Source organism: Mastomys coucha, unplaced genomic scaffold (assembly GCF_008632895.1).
Source record: "Mastomys coucha isolate ucsf_1 unplaced genomic scaffold, UCSF_Mcou_1 pScaffold13, whole genome shotgun sequence".
Lineage (NCBI taxonomy): Eukaryota > Metazoa > Chordata > Mammalia > Rodentia > Muridae > Mastomys > Mastomys coucha.
Genome location: NW_022196895.1, coordinates 31,968,735 through 31,988,733, shown reverse-complemented (window position 1 = coordinate 31,988,733; position 19,999 = coordinate 31,968,735). Strand labels below are relative to the sequence as shown.

Genomic DNA, 19,999 nt, shown 5'->3' with positions numbered 1-19,999 from the left:
AAGACAGTCTTCTCCCAGTGGCCTTTAAATGAAGATGTAGAACTCTCAGCTCCTCCTATACCAGGCCTGCCTGGATGCTGCCATGCTCCTGCCTTGATAATAATGGACCGAACCTTGAACCTGTAAGCCAGCCCCAATTAAGGACCATTACCACGAGAAGGCTCTTCGCAATGTTTCTCGTCTCTCTCTCTCTGTCTCTCTCTCTCTCTCTCTCTCTCTCTCTCTCTCTCTCACACACACACACACACACACACATACATAATAACTCTGTAATTACGTCATGACCTCAGTGTATCAGCTACTTTTCTTGCGGCCATGATAGAGTGCCCAGCATAAGTAATTTCAAGGGAGAAGAAATTTCTTTTGGCTTCTGGTTTCAGAGGTTGAGTCTGTGGTTACTCTGTCTGTCCATCACAGCAGAGGGCATGTGTGACAGCTGACAATTGTCTGGTTCACAGCTGACCTGGAAGCAGGCATAGAGCAAAGGCCATGCTGCCACTCAGCTGCTCTCTCTTTTTTTCCTTTGATTGTGACTCGGATTCCTCCTCATGGGCTGCTGCTACTGCTGCTCATATTTAAAGTTTATTTTCTTACTCAGATAATTGTCTACAGATAACATCGGCACAGATGTATACAGAGATGCCCCTCAACTACTTCTTTTGGAATCTAGTCATCTTGACAATGAAGATTACATGATACACATCTATAATACACGTTTTTATAATATAATTATAATGGGTTATGAAGTTGGGCATATAAAGTTGGACTTTTTTCTGTTGAGGACCATTTCTCAACTGCTTTTGTGTTCACAAATGTGTAATCTTACCCATTATTTGATTCAGAAATCTCAGAAAAATATAGGTAGATAAAACACCTAGCTTCTTGTTTGGTAACTAGTTTTAAGTATTATGGGCTCATTCCGTTACTACCTCACAGAATTGGGCAATTCCCTATGTCAGGTCTTGGAAATATTTTCTTAGTTGCTAAGCACTTTAATTTCTACAGATTAATTGCTAATTATACTAAATTGTTAAGCACCAGAAACACACATCACCGAGGAATCACACAGGTCTTAAACCGATTCAAGTGCTTTGTGAACCAAACCTCCATGTGACTGTCTGATTCCCTCTGAAACAGTGCACTCAAACACTAGATGCCTAACTTGTTTAAATACCTCCAGTGACAAAAATTGTTGAGTGAAATTCTTTCTTTCTTTCTTTCTTTCTTCCTTCCTTTCTTTCTTTCTTTCTTTTTTTTTCCTCCTCCTTCTCTTCCCCCTCCCCTCCCTCCCCCCCTCCCCCTTCTTCTCCTCCTCCTCCTTCTTCCTCTTCCTCTTCCTCTCCCTCTCCCTCTCCCTCTCCCTCTCCCTCTCCCTCTCCTTCTCCTTCTCCTTCTTCTTCTTCTTCTTCTTCTTCTTCTTCTTCTTCTTCTTCTTCTTCTTCTTCTTTTTGGTGAGGTATGGAGGATTGATCCCAGGACTTCACACACATAAGGCAAGTCCTCTATGTTGAGCTACAGCCAAGTATTAGTATAAAGCCTATTTTTATTTTATATATTTCTGAGTCTCACTAAGTTTCCCAGAGTTTTCTTGAACTCATTGCAAGCCTTGAGCTTGTGACCCTCCTGTCTCAGGCTCCCAGTAGCTGGAATAGCATGCCTGCAACACCAGGCCTGACCAAATCCATGTTTTTTAGAGAAAGGGGAACACACCAAATAGGGGAGATAACAAGGAATTTTTGTTAATATTGTTAAATGATAAAATGGAACTACATAAAAATTCTTACCAGCTATAGATAGGCTAGAGCACTGTGAGTCAAATAATAGCGTGTCTGAATATGCTTCCAACAAATGGAGAGGAAAGCTGAGGTATGACGGGAGAACATCGAAGCTGAGGTCTGAGTGTGATGATGCACACCTGTAATGCCAGTATTTGGGAAGTTGAGGCAGGGGGATTTGGTGACCAGCTTGGGCTACATAGTGATACCTCAAAACACTTGAAAGTTGCATAGTGAGTATATGAAAAGTTTGATGTTTATCTGGTTTGCGTGTGTGTGTGTGTGTGTGTGTGTGTGTGTGTGTGTGTGTGTGTGTGTGTTTGCGCGCTCTCGCACACGCGGGGTGGGGGTGGGAGGTTCATAATGAAAACTTGAAATAGAAAGGAGTGGCCAGTGTGTCTGTCAGTGCTGCTGAGAAGGCGTGGGTAGAGAAGTTTCTAAAGGAGAAACAGAAAAGCAAGAACCCATCTAGAAGAACTAAGAAAAGAAAGGAAGAGGACACAAGCGATCCAGGGCATGGGAATTTCCTCCCCATCGCCCTCCAACTGTTGGATGGGAGAGACGAGCTACAGCAATTACTGGAGGAGCCTGCAGAGGGCGCCATGGAAACACGGCAAGACCCCATCCTCCCAAGGACGGGAGGCTGTTTTCAGGTTCCACCTACCTGGAAAGATGTTCAGCTCGGCAGAGGAGTCTAAGAGTTGTGATTTTTAGGAAGGGCTCCTAAGAACCCACTACACTGCCCAAGATACAAGGAAATGTCAGAGGTATCAGAAAGCCTCCAAGACCTAAAGCCCTCATCTCAGCCTGACCCAGGCCTGATCTGTCTCCTTTAGCTTAGTGACTGCTCTTGGGAGGCTGACCAGCTCTGCCCACCTCCAAGCCTTCCTGGGGTGGTGGAGTCCCTGTGAACAGAAGGGCCAATGCAGGGGGCCACACTATGCTCAAACATACTCAGAGCATGCCATCCTCATCTCTCACATACATGTTCCAGGCCACCAATCCTCCCCAGGACTGCTACATGGGTAGTGTCCTTTGCATACAGTCTGAAGGTTATGATCTGTGCCCTCAGGTGTGCAGTCCTTTCAGCTGGTCCCAATAGACAGGTTTAGTGAAGATAGAGACATTTTTTTACCTTCAGGGCCCACACATTTACCCAAATCCCTCACAGGCTCTCCTCTCCACCTAGCCCCACTGGGTAGAACTCTGGTTCAGTTGGGTTATTCTGTCCTCTCTACTGCCCTTCATAACACCATAACCACATCCCCCATCCTGCTCCAGCCCTGAGGGGCCGCCTGTCACCACCCCCTCCCCTCCCTGACATCAACCACCTTCACCCAAGTAGCCCAGAAAGGAAACAGATTTAGGGCGAGGTCAAGAATGAGGACAGTGACAGGAGGAGGTGTCCTTGAAGGCCTGGTGGGAGCTCCTGGCACCAGCCACCCTGAAAGAAGTCACTGACACCCCTTTCCTGCTGAGGAAGGCATAGGATTCTCTTTGCCTGGGATAGAAGCTGGGGAGACACACTCACTTTTTGCCCAGCTGCCGAGCTACGTCACAGCGCTGGAAGCCTTCAAGGTGGTAGAGGCGGCGGGCCAGCCTGCGAGCAGCTTCGCTGACCCCCTGGCACCCATTGGTCAGTGGATCTGTACCACCAGGCTCCAGCCCCTCAGAGCTGCTCAGCTCTGAGTCTGAGTCTGACAGGCCATCCTTAAGGCTGGTGTCACTGAAAATGAGAAGAAGGGAATCAGATGCCTTGTGTGTGGCTAGGAGGGACCCCAGGTCTCTGAAAATCCACTGTGGGGTCAGAGCAGGGAAACAGGCCTCGTTGCAGTAGGGGAGCATTGAGCCAGACCTCCAGAGAGTGGCTCAAATAAAACCAGACATGGCCGTGCTCAGCACAGAAATATAACCTGCTCTGAGCAAGTAAGATGGAAGAGCCAAGTGGGAAGTCCACATGCAGAGGATAGACAGGATGACCTGTGGGGGCTTGTGGAACGTGGACACTGTCATCCAGAAAGCCTTGCTTCTTCTGGATCTCAGTTCCCCTACCCACTTGTGGCTCCCCAGCCCAACCCCTCACCCCACCCCACTCCTGCCTCACCTGGCAGAGTTCAGCAACTTGTCTGTATCCTCATCCTCCTCATCGTCCCCTCCTGAGCCCCCGGTCCCATCCTCATGGAACCCATTGGGCACCGATGTGAGAGACAGGTGGCTCAAGACATTCTCTGAGCGGCTGGTAGAGATGGACCGTCGCAGGGGGCTGCCCAGTTCCCCATCACCGCCACCAGCTGCCCCCAGATCCCCTTCAGGCCCCATGTCCCCAATGCCCAGCTCAGCCCCAGGCTCAGGGCTGTCTCGAGCTCGCTGCTGGATAAGAGGTGTAAGGGGAGCCTCAAAGCTGACACAGCTGTCACTCTCGTCAGTGAGACTCAGCACATCTAATGAGTCCAGGCTGCTGTACTGAGTGCCCCGCAGGAGCTCTGACTCCAGGATCTTCTCAAAGGTGGCACTGAAACCATCCCGCACATCTGGCTCGCCAGGACAATCCAGCCTATAGAATGCAAGGGCATAGTCACCATCCTACTTAGATGTCCCCGACACAAAGGCTAGCTGCTACACCACCAGTCTCTAGCTAGGAGCTGAACACACATGCACATTCCCCATGAAAACTCATACACACCTGTGCATATACTGATTAAATGTATTGGCTAGACAATACAGATAAACACACACACACACACAAGAGCCCCATGCATATTCACATACCTCCTGTGCAAATTCCAATATGCAGGTTAGGCACACATACATGCACACAGACACACACATGTGCCTCCCATACATATTCACACGCCCCTGTCCATATACCAATGTAAAGACGGGACACACACATGTACCCCCCTACACATTTACACACCCCTGTGTACTTACCCATTTGGGAGAGATAGGCCTACAGCTACACTCTTCAACACTTCTGCATGTGTTCTTCCCACTCTCCCTGGCCTTTAGACATCCCCCATCCATTCCCTCCCTTGCCCAGTGGTACCCAAGACCAGTCCCTCTACCTTCTGCTGAGAGACAGACTGTGACTCCACTGAGTGGGATAGACACAAAGTTCCTGGTACAACTTATCAAAATCCCAGGAAAATTCCCTGGGAAGGGAAAGAACACAAAGCTTGCCCACCTGGGGCCATCTTGGGGAAAATGGACCAGATAACCCACCTGTCACATCTGGATATTTGAGTGGACTCAAAGCTCTACTGTCAGTTAGTAGAGACAGACTACAGCCCCTCATAGAGACTGCTCATTGTGGTTTGTGAGGGCAATGGGCTGGGAATACAGCAAGCCTGCTTGCCTCTGAATTCCCCTGTAGGGCTCTGTTGTTAACACTCAGAAGCTGAAAATGAGGACAGGAAACCTCAGACTTCTAGAGAGACTAAGGGGCTGGCCCCAGGGTATATTATCAAAGAGCTTGAAATCTGTGAGTCCCTGTCCCACGATACCCACTCACCCCGGCTGAGGGTCCTCAGCATCTGGACAGAGACTCCTAGGGACATCCTCCTCCTCTGCTGGTCCAGTACTCCAGGGCCTGGATTCTATGGAATCTTCCAAAATGTTCCTATCTTGTCCCAAAGCCAGGCCATTGGTCAAAGAGAGACTAAGGCCAGGCAGAGCCACATCTGGGTCTCTCACAGGCTCCACGGTACCCTCTAAGGTGTCCTCCTTCTCACCGCCTGGACCACTGATGTGGCTGCTCAGGCCTTTGCTGGCTGCTGTTCCATTCTGGAGTCCAGGCTTCTCTTCGGGCTCCAGGCTGTGGTCCTGGGTAGCATCCCCTTCCTTGTGCAGCTCACATGGGAGCTTTTCTTCATCCATGGCAGTCGCTGTTTCCACCTGTCCCTGCTAGCCCCTGGGGCCGCTTGACAGAAGATGGAGAGAGATAGACCGAGTCAGTCAGACAGGGCAAGAGTCAAAAGGCCTAAAGCCCTATGAAACCAGTCCAGGGGTAGCTTGTCAGAGCCAGGGGCATGGCCATGATTATATCTTTAGTAACTTTCAGTTGGAGAATGGGTTCAGGTTGTGATGCTCTCACTTCAGTGGCTAGGCCAGCCCCCACCAGCTGTCCTCTGGCTCCTGGCTTGGCCCTTGTACCCTAGCCCCCGCTTTCATTATTACTTCTTGGGTCTCTGTTCTATCCTTCAGAATTCACCAAAATCCCTTGAGTAGGACCCTTGGACAAGTGTCCAGCAGCTCTTGAAGGCCCCTCTGTATCCCTGCTAGTAAAAGGAGACAAAACCCAGGCTGGTCTTGGCCAGCCATGTGCCTCTCCACGTGTTCTCAGCCCGGTCTGCATGATAGAGAGGAACCTGAATTTGTGACTAGCAGAGGAAATTGACCCAGGAGTTGCTTTTAAGGGGTCTCTAAGAGAGAAATCAAGAAAATTAACAGAAGTGCAGCTTGATTCCAGGAATGCCAGAGTAAAGCCAGGAGACAGCCTTCAGACACAGGGGGCCCACGTGGGCCGCTGTCCAGGGTGCTGGGCGGGTGCAGTGCTGCACAGACTAAGGCTGCCCCATGCAATACAAGTATCTGGCAACGCCATGAAGAAGGGGTCCAGGACTCCCTTCTTCATGGGGACCCTCCCAGGAGTTCACCCAGACTCAAGAAAGACCTCTGAGAAGCACGCCGAGGAAATAGAAGCAGGAGGAGCCACACCCCGCTCTGCCGGACCTCCAAAGGCTTCCTGCCCAAGGTCATCCTGACTAGGAAGACAGTGCAATGGGCTGTGGCCTTGTTCATCCATTCTCTCCTCTCTGCCCCAGCCCCCTGTAGTCTAGACTACCCTCCCTCATGACCTCAGGCAGAAACACAGGCCATCCCTGCCCCTCAACACCCTGGAATTGCAGAGGCAGGCGCCTGGGCTTCTCCTCTGTTTCTGCTTTGTTTCCTCCTTGCTCCACTATGGGAGCCTAGGTGCCCCCCAACACCTAGAGGTGTTGTTTCTTCCTGAGAGGCTTATCTGGGTTCAGGAGAGGCTGGAGGAAGAGGGAGAGAGAGAGCCCAGCTTCCTGGGATCTAGCAGAACAAGCTGCAATGTGGAGATGAGGACATGAACCCCTGTACCTGCCAGGCATGCCTCAGGCCACTGACTCAGACACACAGGAAACAGACATAAACTCCAGGAAGACTTTGCACCTATGTGAGCCCAGAAAGGAAAGTTGGTTCTGCTCTCTGGGGACTCCTGAGCCTTTGGAGCCACCATACACCTGTTATGTTAAAATCATTTAACCCTGTGTGTTCAAACACTGAATAGAAGATAGCTGGAAAGAGAGGTCTGTTGCCCCAGATCATCCCATCACTACTAACTAGAGTTTTGTTTATTTTTTGTTGTTTTGTTTTTTGAGACGGGGTCTCTCTACATAGACTACCTAGAGTTCTAACAACCTCACTAAATTCAGATTTCACACATACACACACACACGGGGGGGGGGGGGGGGGGGGAGAGGGAGAGAGGGAGAGAGAAAGCCCAAAGATTTAAAATACCTTCAAGCTAAGCTCTAAACTACCAGGCCCTGATGCTAGGACATCAGGAACCCTCGGGGCTTAGCGCTGAGTAAGGAAGTCTTTCTGGTCTGCCCTACATCCCTGCTGCTGCTGTTACTATTTCTATTGGTTCCTTTAGTGACACACCCAGAAGAGGCAGGAGGTCACCTCCTCAACTGAGACCCCAAGGGGAACCTAGAAAGGAAGAGAGGGAGTGGGGACTTGCAGCCGGCTGCCTGAGTTCTAGTCCACCAGCTATCTCACTCCCACAGGCCAGCAGGGCATTGACTCTGGACCACAGGGCTTGAGCCCCCTATCCTGCTGCCAGGATATCTCCAGCTCCTGTGCCCAGGCACAGAAGTGGAGCCTGGCAGGGTGGCTCTGCCTGATCCCCCTGAAGCAACTTAAGTGTATAAGTGGCTCTATCTGAAGACCAAAGCTAGGACTATTGACAAATCAAGGGTTTCCGGGGTAACCCCTCTGGCATTCTGTAACTTGTAGAAACTGGTTCAGGCTATCCCAGACCTACCTGCCCTGCCATGTCCCTCTTAAGCTTCAAGCAGGACTGAGTTTCTGCCAGTACCGGGCACTGGCCAGTGTCCTCAGTTCCCGGGGCTAGACAGACAAGGGGCAGCATTGAGCTCTACTCTAGGCAAGGGGCCCAGAGTCCTTGCCTGGGCTGAGGGCCAATAGAGCCCAGAGTAGTTGAGCCTTGGAAGAGATGCACAAAGGGGATGTTTCAAGGCAAAAGGTGTGAAACAGTGTTCCAGGTCCTCACCCATATGGCCCTCCACATGATGCGACCAAGGGCTCACTCTCACCTCCCTGGCCTGTGTGAAGCCATCTGTGGAATAAAGTATTCCCTCTGCTTCCCTCCCCCAGAGCGGCTGAGTAATGCTAAGGTCACGGATGCTGAGGGAATGGCTGTCCTCAGCACAGCAAACTCCCCGGGGTGAGCATCAGCTGAACTCAAGTCTCCAGGGGAGACTGAGGCACACAACCAGGAAAGGCTTTGTCTGAAATCCCACTGCATGGTCAGGGATTGCACTGCGGATGCCAGTCTCCATCTGCAGCTGGAAAGACGAAAGGTGGAGTCTGAAGCCTCCCATGAGATCAAGGCCCCCAAACTTCAACCAAGGGAGTCAGCCCAAGCAGTGGCTCCTGCTGCCTCCAGCCCCGCTGGCCAGAGCAGAGAGGAGCTGCTGGGCCACTGAGCATCTGTCTCAAAGGAGACAAACAGACAGGCTGGCGGCATTCACGATCCCCTGTGGCCGCCCTCGGCCTGATCCAAGCCCCTTTCCAGGAGCCTCTCACTACCCACAGCCCTTGGGATGTCCTTGGGCTCTCAGCGGCCTCCATTCAGTAACAGCTGAGAAGAATACCGCAATGATAGTAGAAATACTAGGCCAGGGGTGACTGGTGAGCCACACACTTTCTGGGTTGTCAACTGCACCTCAGATAACCCTACCCCCTTCCCCACTTCCCCCGGTGGCAGCTGGAGGGCACTGCAGGAACAAACCAGGCTGTGTCTCCCTCCTTCCTAATCCTCCAGCAATTCCCAGCTCCCTTAAATGAGAACTCAGTCTCCCTAGCATGGCCTAAAAAAGGCCCTGCCTGAGCTCATTCTGCTGTTTCCTCCCAGCCACATTGGCCTCTTTCTGCTCCCCAAGCTCATTCCCACCTCAGGGCCTTTGCACCAGCTGTACCCTTGGCCTAGAATGTTGCTTCCCTGGATCATTCTGTGATTGCCTTTTCTTCCATTCAAGGCTGAACCCCAAAGCTGCCTCTCCATTCCCCAATAGAGACCCTGCCTCTGGTCACACCCCTCTGAGCTTTTAGAATGCCAAGGAAAACCGAAATTCTTCTGTTTTAATTAATTAATGTTGGGGTATGTGTGTGAGTATTCCTTGTATGTATACACATATGTGCGGATTATGTGCATGTGTATGCATGTGTGTATGGAGGTCAAAGGTCAACGTAGGGTGTCACCTCAATTACTCTCCATCTTATTTTGTAAGACAGGGTCTCTCACGGAACCTGAAACTCACCACGTTGGCTAGACTAGCTGATCAGTGATCCCCAGGGATCTTCCTGTCTCTGCCTTCCCAGCACAGGAACTACAGGAACATAACATTGCACTCAGCTTTTTATATCAATGCTGGAGATCCAAGTGGAGTCTGCAACGTTGACCACCAAGCACTTCACTGGCAGCCATTTCTGAAACTTCCCAAAGTCCCTGTTTATTTCCTGACCACGCTCCCTGACACTAGGATGTGAGTCCAGTGAGGGCAGGGACCTATCGTGGACACAACTGTCCAGAGCCTGTGCTATGCCCAGCATATAGGGATGCTTTACAAATGTCTGTCGGCTGAGTAATTTGGATTATTACTGCCTCCATTTTTGGCAGAGGCTGAGAAATATTGAGGAACATGCTTGAAATGAGACTATTGCAGGAATGGACAAATCTATGATCCTTTCCATGCTGGGGGTACAAGACAGGGGCTGTGAGAAACACCAGACCAAGGCCAGAGATGTCTCCTGCAGGCAGACTCCAGGATGGCTTGCTCTGTGAGAAACCTATGTGCTTACTGTACACAGCAGACATCTGTGGGCTCATACACGTGTGCATACGTACTCAGGACCACCCAACCACATGGAGGGAAGGAGACAGTTCCTCTGATGTCAAGGTGGAGTGAGAAGCATTCAAACCTCAGGGCAAAGTTAAGGACAGACAGACCTACATCACTTGACACCCGCAGTAGAAATCCTTCCACCTACGGAGAATCTGTGCACAGGAAAAGGGACAGACCTTCAGGCTGGGTTGATAATGGAGAAGACAGGCATCTTCGCCATAGTTACACAGTGGCAGCAGGGGGGGGGGTGCTTGGTGGAGGGTGTGCAGGCCAATTTATGGAAATAGTGCATTGGGCAGAACCAGGATGGGTGCCAAGAACTGCCCAGGGCAGGCAGAATCTAAGCCTCTGGGGTGATGAACCCAGACCAGGAATGCAAAAAAAGATCCTAGAATGTTGGTGTAGAGGTGTTGAGACCATAGCTATCCCAGGGGTGAGAGCTAGGAGCTGTCACACTCTGTTTGCCTCTAGTGCTCTGTGAAGCCTCATCTCCCCACGTGCATTGTTTTCAGAGCATTCCCAAGCCGAGGACCTTGCTCAGCACCTGATGGAGGTTGCAAGCCCACCCTAGATGGACTCTCACATACGCAGACCATTCAGAGGCTGTTTGGGAGGCTCGCAGACTGTGAAAGCCCACACAGAGACCACTGACATGTTCCCCTAGAAGTCATCCACTACCCATGCTGTAAGGGGGCACCGTCGATTCTTGTGAGGTCCTGAAAATGCTGGGTCTAGGCCAGCATGGGCTCCAACCTGTCCAGTCTCCAAGAACCTTCCACTTCAGACACCTGCCCACAGAGCTCCCCCCAGGTTCCCTAGCAAAGAAAGAGGGAATGTTCTTGCTTATAAACCTGTTATCTGCCCCTGGCACCCATGCTGCCTCCCATTGACCCCATTGCCCTTCTTCCCACAAATCCTCCTGCACTAAGAGCTCTCTAGATCATATCATTGTTAGTACATGGCTGGGTTCACGCACATGCACGCGCGCGCGCACACACACACACATACACACGCACACGCACATGGCAAACATGACAATCAGTGTGAAAGGCTGGCAGGCATGTAGCAAATGCTGGGAACCCTGACCAGCTATACCCTCCCCACTCACTGGCCCAGATCTGAGCACTTCCAGAGCTCCACAGGAGTCTACGATGTGCCTGACAGCATGGGCAGTAGGCACCTGTGACAGGACTTCTTGGTGGTGTCCTGAAATCACACATCTCATTCTCCACAAGGCCCTAGGGACAGGCTCCAGGTTGGTCAAATATATCAATATCATACACACACAAACACACGCACACACACACACACATGAGCAGGAGGAACCCAGGGCGATATGGGGAGCATATGACAACCCAGGAGCCTCAGAAACATCTCTGCTCCCCACCAGCTGTGTGACCTCAGGAAGGTCATTCACTTTCCTAAGCCTCAGGACCATCCACAAAATGAGACTATTTCACAGGCTAGCTGAAGGAAGTGGGGGAGGGGAGGGGAGCCATATCCAGGAAATTACCTCATTTACTTCCTTCTAGAACCTTCCCAGGTCGGCTGGGGAACTAGCTGGCTCCCCATTCCCTAAGAGAGGGGCTCAGAAGAGCAGCACATAGCACACAGCCCATTCAGCCTTGGAGACCGTTGTCCTTAGGAACTGGCAGAGAGGGTTCCAAGGCAGGGGCTTCAGAGGCCCAGTATAAGGAAGGAGACAGAGACCAGCTCCTGTGACACCAGTGGGGTGAACAGAGAAGGAACTCCTACCCTTAGGTCCACATTTAAGTCACACTAACACTCCCACCCGGGCCAGGCTCCTAACTACCTCCGTCTCAAGGCACATGAGACACACACACGCTGTTAAGTAAGAGCCAAAACTCCTGAGTTCCCGTCCCCTTCAGGTAGTAATAGCTTGATGCTGTGAACAAGCCCTGCCCGTTCTGTCTGCTAGGAGGCCAACCTCCTGTGGGCTGTGGACAGCCACGAGGCCTCTTCATAACCCCAGGGAGGAGTGCCCATTTGCATCCATCTGCACGTGCCCACTGGGACTTTCAGGATCACTCCACAAAGGTCATTCCTTGAAACCTCCTAGCTTTCTTCTCTCCCACTGCCCCCAAGACAACTGGCACCCTCATTTGCTTAACATTTGCATATATCAGCATGCTTCCTTGGAGAAATCTTAACATTAATGTAATCTACAGTGTCTGCCTTCAAATCCCCAATCAAGTGGAACAAGGAACTTGACCCCCCCCAGCTGACCTCTCTATAGGGTAAGACCTCTTCACCATCTAGAATCACAGAGAACCAGGCTGTCCAGGATCTGGCAGTCCATGAAACCCTGACCACTGCTCCACCTCCCTCTAACTTCAGAAGGTTACCTGGGACTCACCCTGCTTCTGGATCCCACATCTGACCCATAGCTTGTGTGCTGTGTCAGACCCTGGAAGCTACAGGAGACTGACTGGGTGCAGGTCCTGCCAGCCAGCTCTGTGCTGCAGGGTACATAGAGGAAACCTGTCCATTTCGGGAGCACAGTGTCTGGTATCTCCCTTGGTCTCCTTCGATAGCAAAGAAGGTGGACCTTTCTACTCACTCCAGATGCTCATGTTCCCCAATGGCACCAAGGGAACCTCTCTCCTTCTAATCTCCTTCCATGTGGCTTTCCCACCTTCCCAAGACCCTCACTGCCTAATGCCTCTTAAGCCTCCCCCTACCAGTCCTCCACCCTCCTTCCGCTTCCTTCACCTATCCTGGCTCTATTCCAGCTTGGATCAGACAAAGGTTGTGACCTCGATAAAGAAAATAGCACAGTGCTGCAGAAAGAAGTTATCCAGGGCTAAAGCAAGGAATTGTGCCTCTTCTCTCCTTCCCAACCCATAGAGAGGACATCGTGACCTGGTAAAGCCTTGTGTCTCAGTTGGAGAAAGGCAAGGGAGTTAAGAGGCACCAGAAGGATGGAAACGCTACCCCTGAAGGGATGGGGTTGGTGGGTCAGTTCTGGGAAGAAGATGGGTGCTTCGAGTTGGAGATGTAGGGGCATCTGGTAGCCATGAAAACTGAACTGTAGAGCAAGAACCTGATGCTTGCAGGGGAAGGTGAGGCTGGGCCCATGAGAACATGGTGGATGTGGGACCAGCAAGGCACGGGTGGCACTTAGAGCTGCAGCGCTAGGTGAAATCAGTGTAAAGTCCTGGCCAGGCAGCTGTGCATCGACTGAGTCCTGGAAGGCTCACATTTGAAGGGAGAAGAAGGGAGCCAGCATCCAAAGGCGAGGAGCAACACAAAACAGGAAGCAAACAGAAGAATGTGTGACCTAGAAGCCAAGCAAGAACCCCAAGGTAGGCGCTAGAGGGTGGGGTGTTGTCGGCAAGGATGAAAAGCTGTCTCTGCTGTACCAATATGGAGGTCACTGGTGACCTTGAGAAAGGGAGCACAAAGGGGAGCTCACGGCTGAATAAAGTCGGAGACAGTGTGAGGAGAGGGTGTGAAGGGTAGCCTTGGCTAGAGAGGAGTGACCCAGAGGCTTTGACTGGAGACAGCAAAAGAACGGCCTTTCCAGGAGAGGCAACAGCCGTGCATTCCCTGATGAAGTGATCTGACAGACAGAGGAACCACAGTGCAGATGGGGAGGACTTGCTGAACAGTGTCTTCAAGCAGGAGACAAGCCATGAGACCGAGACACAGGCCAAGGGTCCTGAGGCAGGACGGGAACACCTGGCCCACAATGGCAGGAGGAAGGCAGGGCAGAGGTGCAAAACAGGAGGATGGGTAAGCTTGGTCCATGCACCTGAGGAAGCTGAGACGTCTGTTTTCTCAAAAGCTTTCAGCTGGAAGGGATGTGGGCAAGCAGAGCCCAAATGAGTTTTTTTGTGTGTGTCAGCCTGACATAAGTTAGAGTCATCAAAGAGAAGGGAGCCTCATTTGAGAAAAAGCCTCCATAAGATCCGGCTGTAAGCCAGGCAGTGGTGGTGCACACCTTTAATCCCAGCACTTGAGAGGGAGAGGCAGGCAGATTTCTGAGTTCAAGGCCAGGACAGCCAGGGCTAAACAGAGAAACCCTGTCTCAAAAAAACAAAACAAAACAAAACAAAAAAGATCCATCTGTAAGACATTTTCTTAATTAGTGATTAATGGGGGAGAGCCTGCTACATTGTGGGTGGGCTATCCCTGGGCTTACGGTCCTGGGTTCTATAAGAAAGCAGGCTGAGCAAGCCATAAGGAGCAAGCTGGTAAGCAGCACCCCTCCATGGCATCTGCATCAGCCTCCAGGTTCCTGCCCCGTTTGAGCTTCCATCCTGACTTCCTATGGTGAAGAACAGCAATATGGAAGTAATCGCGAGCCAATAAACCCTTTCCTCTCCTACTTTCTTTTTGTTCATGGTGCTTCATCACAGCAATAGAAACTCAAACTAAGACACTGGGCAAGGGCTAAAGAAGAAGTGTCAAACAGAAGAGGAGGCAGTGGTTCTGGGCCATGATGTGAGTATGGGGCAGGCCCATGCATCTGAATGTGGGGGTTGGAATTACTGTGAGCTGTGGGGTCAGGTTATGGTTTCCCTCAGACTAGCACTTGGTTTCACCAGGAAGCACTTTAATGGAGTATGATAAAGTGCAATGAGGGGAAGAATTGGATTCTGGGAGCAAGAGGGGCCTCCTAACTCTTGCAGGGACAACTGCCTACACGCTGGCCCCTCACCTGTTCAAGTAGTCCAGCTCACCACCCACTCCTGCTCCAGGTTCTCTCACCACAAAAGAAGCTTCAGAAAGGATCAGCACATGAGAAGCAGTGACCTCTCATCCACAGTCAACAATCCAAAGGCCTCTCAGACCTCAGTCAGTCTCTGCTGGGTGCCCTCTCTCCACCAACACCCTTCCCAATCCACAGGCAGCAGCTCCCTGTTCATCTCTGCTTCTAGCCAGACACTGGGGCTGTCCATCTGGGTCCCGGCTCTTAGTACATCCCTTTCCACAGACCCCTGAAGCTTTAGTCCAACCAACCACACAACCCATGAGAAGCACAGCACCAAGAGGGCTACAGTTCCCAGGGGCCTTGTGCTGAAGCACATCACAGCCTCCTAAACGAGCATCCATCCATCCAACACACTGCCCAACAGATCCTGTTTCTCCTCAGAGAATCTTCTAGTGCACAAAATGACTGCACCACTCACCTCTGTAAAATCTCTCAGGGATTCCCCATACCATGGGGAAGGAGGTAACTTCAGCCTTCATTCTCCCTGGCTGTGCTGTGTTCGGGTTCTCTCTCTCTCTCTCTCTCTCTCTCTCTCTCTCTCTCTCTCTCTCTCTCTCTCTCTCATTCTTGCTCTATTTTCTTGCCACACCCCTCACACACCTCACACCTTTCTCAGGCCTCCCTTGTCCCCACAATCATAGCATCTGCCTCCACCCAGAAGCGTAAACTCTGAGAGCTATCATCTCCACTGGTTGTCCTCTCTCCAGCTTCTGGTCTGGTACAGGTTTGATCTCTTTTGATAGTCCCTGATGCTGAGGGGATGCTCAATTGGATGAAGTTCTGGATGTAGCTAGAGCAAGTGAAGAATTGAAGCAAATGGATCCTCAGCCAAGTGGCCTCACATAACACTATCTATTCACAGTGTGCCCTCCAATGTGACACTGCACAGGACACCACCTATGGGATCTGTCCAAAAATGTTAACATGAGTCTGATCAGGAGCAAGCAAGGAGACAAATCCAGAACGTGAGAGATTCTGACAACTCCAAAACTGATAAAGTCATAAAACAGTATAAGAAAAAAAAACTTTTTAAAAGTCAGGTTATTAGCTAAGCATGGTGGAGCATGCTTGCAGTCCCAATACTTAGAATGTGGAATCAAAGATCAGGCAGGCAGAGGCAGGTAGATCTCTGTAAGTTCAAGAAATCTGTTCTGTGACCTGGTCTACAAATGGAATTCCTGGACAGCCAGGGTTGTTACACAGAGAAACCCTGTCTAGAAAAAAGAGAGGGGCGGGGGAGATCAGGAGTTCAAGGTCATCCTCAGTGCTACATAATAAGTTTGAGGTCAACCAGGGCTGCATAAGACCCTGTTTTAGCCGGGCAGTGGTGGCTCATGCCTTTAATCCCAGCACTTGGGAGGCAGAGTCAGGCGGATTTCTGAGTTCTAGGCCAGCCTGGTCTACAGAGTGAGTTCCAGGACAGCCAGGACTACACAGAGAAACCCTGTCTTGAAAAAGAAAACAAACAAAAAAAATGGGGGGTGGGGATGAGATTAATCCAGAACTAAACTACATGTACTATATAATAACTAAATATAGTGTATGTTCCTTGATCAAAAAAGGTTTGTAGTCAGGTGTGGTGGTATGCACCACCATGCTCAGGAGGCAGATGCAGACCAATCTCCGTGAGTTCAAAGCTACCCTGCTCTACGTAGCAAGATGCACAACAACCAGGGCTATGGACAGAGACTCCCATCTCAAAACCAACCCAAACCAAACATCTATAACAGACACTTGCAAAAGCTGTTACTAGAACCACTAGAAAAACTTGGATGCAGGCTAAATATAAGGGCAAACTGAATCATTGCTGGATTCCTCAGGTGTGATAATAATAGTTGCAGGGGAAAATATCCTTGACTCAGGGAATTTGTGTTGATATAGTTTGAGGTGATGTGTTATAAAGCCTGCAGCTCTCAAAAGAGGGAGAGAAGGGGAGAAGCAAATGTTAGATGTTAGCCCTGGCAAATCTGGGTCTCTGGGTGAACGGGGTGTGGGTGGGACCAGATGGAGCGAGGCAGAAGGAAAGTGATGCAGGAAAAGCCCCAAAGTGCATCGCTATGATCTGGTTCCTGAGCAGGAGGCAAGGAAAAGGATGCTTGCAGAAGCCCACAGTCTTAAAGCATGCCGATAGACCACGGCCTGGATTCCAGTCACCCAAACATGCAGGCACAACTCAGGAGGACTCGCCACCCACGATGAACCTGACTCCACTGTGAGCCAAGCTCCATGAAGAACAGGGCTCTCAAGACACAGCCAGACCCCAGAGAGACCAGCCAGGGCATATTGCACCCAGGCCAGAACCTCCCCATCCTGGCTAAGCTGTGGCAAGGAGCCAGGTGTAGCCCTAGACCCTCTCCACCCCCAAACATCCCTTGAGGGGTGACAGTCTGAGTATATCCTCCCGTATAAGGAGCCAGGCTAAATATGGAACCCCAGACACAAGATGCTTCTCAAAACAGATTTTCCTGGAAAAGACCATCTGGCAGAGGAGGTCTAGAGAGTCGTCTGCTAAGAGAGGCGGCTTCGGTTTCTGCAGGTTGTCCAGGAGGAAAATGCCTCTAGCTCACCTCCCCAGGAGACCCCAGTGTAACACTTCAGTATCCTCCAAGGTCACTCCTGTGAGACAGGCAGGTGTTCAGGCCCACCTCTGTCCTAAGCTGGAGTTCCAAAAGAGAACAGGAGGCAGCTGGGTGCATACAGCTGGGAACATGGATCTGAACCTCATAGAGTTCTGCCTAGATGTGTGTCCTACCTACCTCCACAAGACACTTGGAGCAGACAACTGTTTCCTGGACCCGGAAGCCTCTCCATCAGAATGGGGGGGGGGCACTAGTGGTGTCTCCCTCCAAAAGCTCAGAGGTACCCCACACAGCAGCTGTGCTCCATCCATGGAAACAAGGCATTGTGGCATCCCTAGGCCCTGTCTCTCAGTCTGGGGGAGAGTACAAAGTCATTCCAGCTGGCTTTTGTCTCTCCCCTGAGAAATGACCCTAGATCTTAAGATGTGTGTCCTCTCCTCTCCCTGGTTATGAGCAGACAGAGCAAGCCCATACACAGGAAGGAGACCTCTTAGTCTGGCACAGGGCACTTCAGAGTTCCACGGACAAGTTACCTGGGTCCTGAGACCTCAGGCCTGCAGGAGACACCAGTGGAAGAGGCCTTCCAGGAACTCTGTCATCCCTCAGCCTTCTCACAACAATGTGTGGGACCTCCTGAGGGCTCTGGCCAGGCCTAGAGGCCTCCTGTTTCCGCCAGGACCAAACACTGTAGGAGCCTCACTCATAACCCACTGCCTGGCACCGGGCAGCAAGAGAAGGGGGCTTTGAGGGAACCATTCTTTCCTTCAGATTCCCTGAGTGGACAAGGAGAATGGCTAGCCCATTGTCTTGATTCCCAGATCCCAGGCCACAGTACTTCTGGCTTCCTTGGGAGGAAGGCATCTCTCTGGGAGTTGGGGGAGGGCTTGGAGATGGTCCCGGGGTTCCTTGCCTACTATCCTTCAAGCTGAGTGTTGTTCGTAAAGCAACTCTTCTCGTCTGACTCTGGAGGAGACTTAGGAAAAAATCCTAGTATTACCCCAGGCCCAGTCAAACCTGAGCCGGCCGCCTAGTCCCAGTCACCTCAGCCGGACATGTCCTGAGCTGCCAGGACTCGTGTGCCCTCTTGCACCATGAGAATTGTATCTGCCTCTAGATCTCTGTCTGGGCCCAGCAAGATGAACCTAAGACAAAGGGGTGGGCAGTGGGCAGTGGGCCCAAGGTCTTATGTAGGAACAATGCCCCGGATCTTATTTCAGAGAGTCCCAGATCCTCCAGGGACAAGAGTCTAGGAGAGAGCCAGCTGGAGAGGGTGGTCCCCACATCTGGATTGCCTGCCCCACCCAGCCCCAGCCACCCGGTTCCAAGGACCCCTCCAATCAAGGCAGCTTCTGTGAGGCCTGGCCTTGCCTGCTGCCTGCCACGCCCCCATGCGAACCCCTGCTCTTGCAGAGACAGAGAGGCCTGGGCTCCAGGCCTGCCTGTCAAAGTTAGGAAACTGGAAAGAGAAATAAATCCTCAAAGATGTTCCGTTGTGGAGGTAGCCCTGGCAGGCCCCAGCACACAACACCCCAACCACAGACCACCAAACTGACACTAGTACCCCATACACACTGACACTGATTATACAAAAGGGGGAGGGGACCGGGAGGCAGAGCCCAGGAGACAATTGGGCCGGCAGCCCCGTCCTCCCTACAGGCCGGTTTGGGGCTCTTGGCGGCGCCCCCACTCCTTGGCCCAGTCCTGACCATCTTGGGCTTCCTCTCTCTGCCCCATCTCCATGACAACCGCATCCTTTGGATGCTCCAGCCACCACAGAATTGATCTCGAAATGTAGCTTTGTTAGCAGACCCTAGCGGGCAAAAAGGGCGGAGGGCGGCTCCCGCCACCCAGTCTGTGTTCCTCTCCCAACCCTGAACCCCCTCCCCGTATCTAGCTGGCCTCCTGAGAAGAGGGGCGGGGTCCGTGAGCATGCAGGCCTTGGGGGACACAGTTGGCCAGCGGCCCTACTCACCGCTCGTGTCCCAGACGCTGGGTCCCCTCTCACGGTGGGGCCATGCGGAGGCCACCCCTGGACCCGCGGTCCGGTGCCGCCGCCTGTTGGAGCTCCCCGCGTTCGCTTCTATCCCCTCAGGTGTTGGAGCCTCGGCTATGGAGAGGCTGGGCAGAGAAGGAGGGGACGGACTGCAGGAGGAGGGAACAGAGCAGCGAAGGAGGTGGGGGAGGGAGGAGCGGGAAGGACGAGAAGGGCGGGAGGGGGGCGGAGGGAGACTGCGGGCGCGCGCGCAGCCAGGAGGGGGACCGTGGCCACCAGGAGGGCCCACCCGCGGCGCCTGGCCACAAGCGCCCGACCTTGTGCGGGGCGCCCACCCACCAGAACACGACCACCGGCTCAAACATGAGCTGGACCCTTTAAGAAAATGGGGGAGGGGAGTTCCACGAGGTTCCGCCCCCCTCCTAGCCAGGCCCTGCCTCTGTCCTCGAACCCCTGGCAGACCCAACCACTGTCTCTCGGGAGAACTCAACGTCCCAACCCTCCCAGTCCCTGACGGACCAGGCCATTCTCCAGGTGAAGGAGAGACAGGCCTTGTCCCCACCCCAGAATCCCCATTCTCATCTTGGGAGATCTCACCCTGCAGTTTAGAGGGCAAAGTACAGAGTTACAGTGGGAGTCAGGCACCCTGAGGTACAGACAGACTTGGAGTGACAAGGGGAGTTGAGGACAGAGCTGGAAGGGGTAAAAGAGAGGAGACAAAAGAGAGGACCTGCTGC

The 19,999-nt window shown here is 52.0% G+C and overlaps 1 protein-coding gene across 1 annotated transcript in view; it reads right to left on the bottom strand.

The window, feature by feature from the left end:
* The window catches only part of Psd2 (pleckstrin and Sec7 domain containing 2), a 53,806-nt gene extending 34,336 nt beyond the window's left edge, over nucleotides 1–19,470 (bottom strand). Inside the window, exons 1-4 of the mRNA XM_031365382.1 lie at nucleotides 19,242–19,470; nucleotides 5,287–5,694; nucleotides 3,880–4,329; nucleotides 3,307–3,501 (exon numbers count right to left, since the gene is read on the bottom strand). Coding sequence (XP_031221242.1) covers nucleotides 3,307–3,501; nucleotides 3,880–4,329; nucleotides 5,287–5,651 — 1,010 coding nt within the window. The 5' untranslated portion in view covers nucleotides 5,652–5,694; nucleotides 19,242–19,470. The remainder of the gene's footprint in view (nucleotides 1–3,306; nucleotides 3,502–3,879; nucleotides 4,330–5,286; nucleotides 5,695–19,241) is intronic.
* Nucleotides 19,471–19,999: the final 529 nt, after the last annotated feature.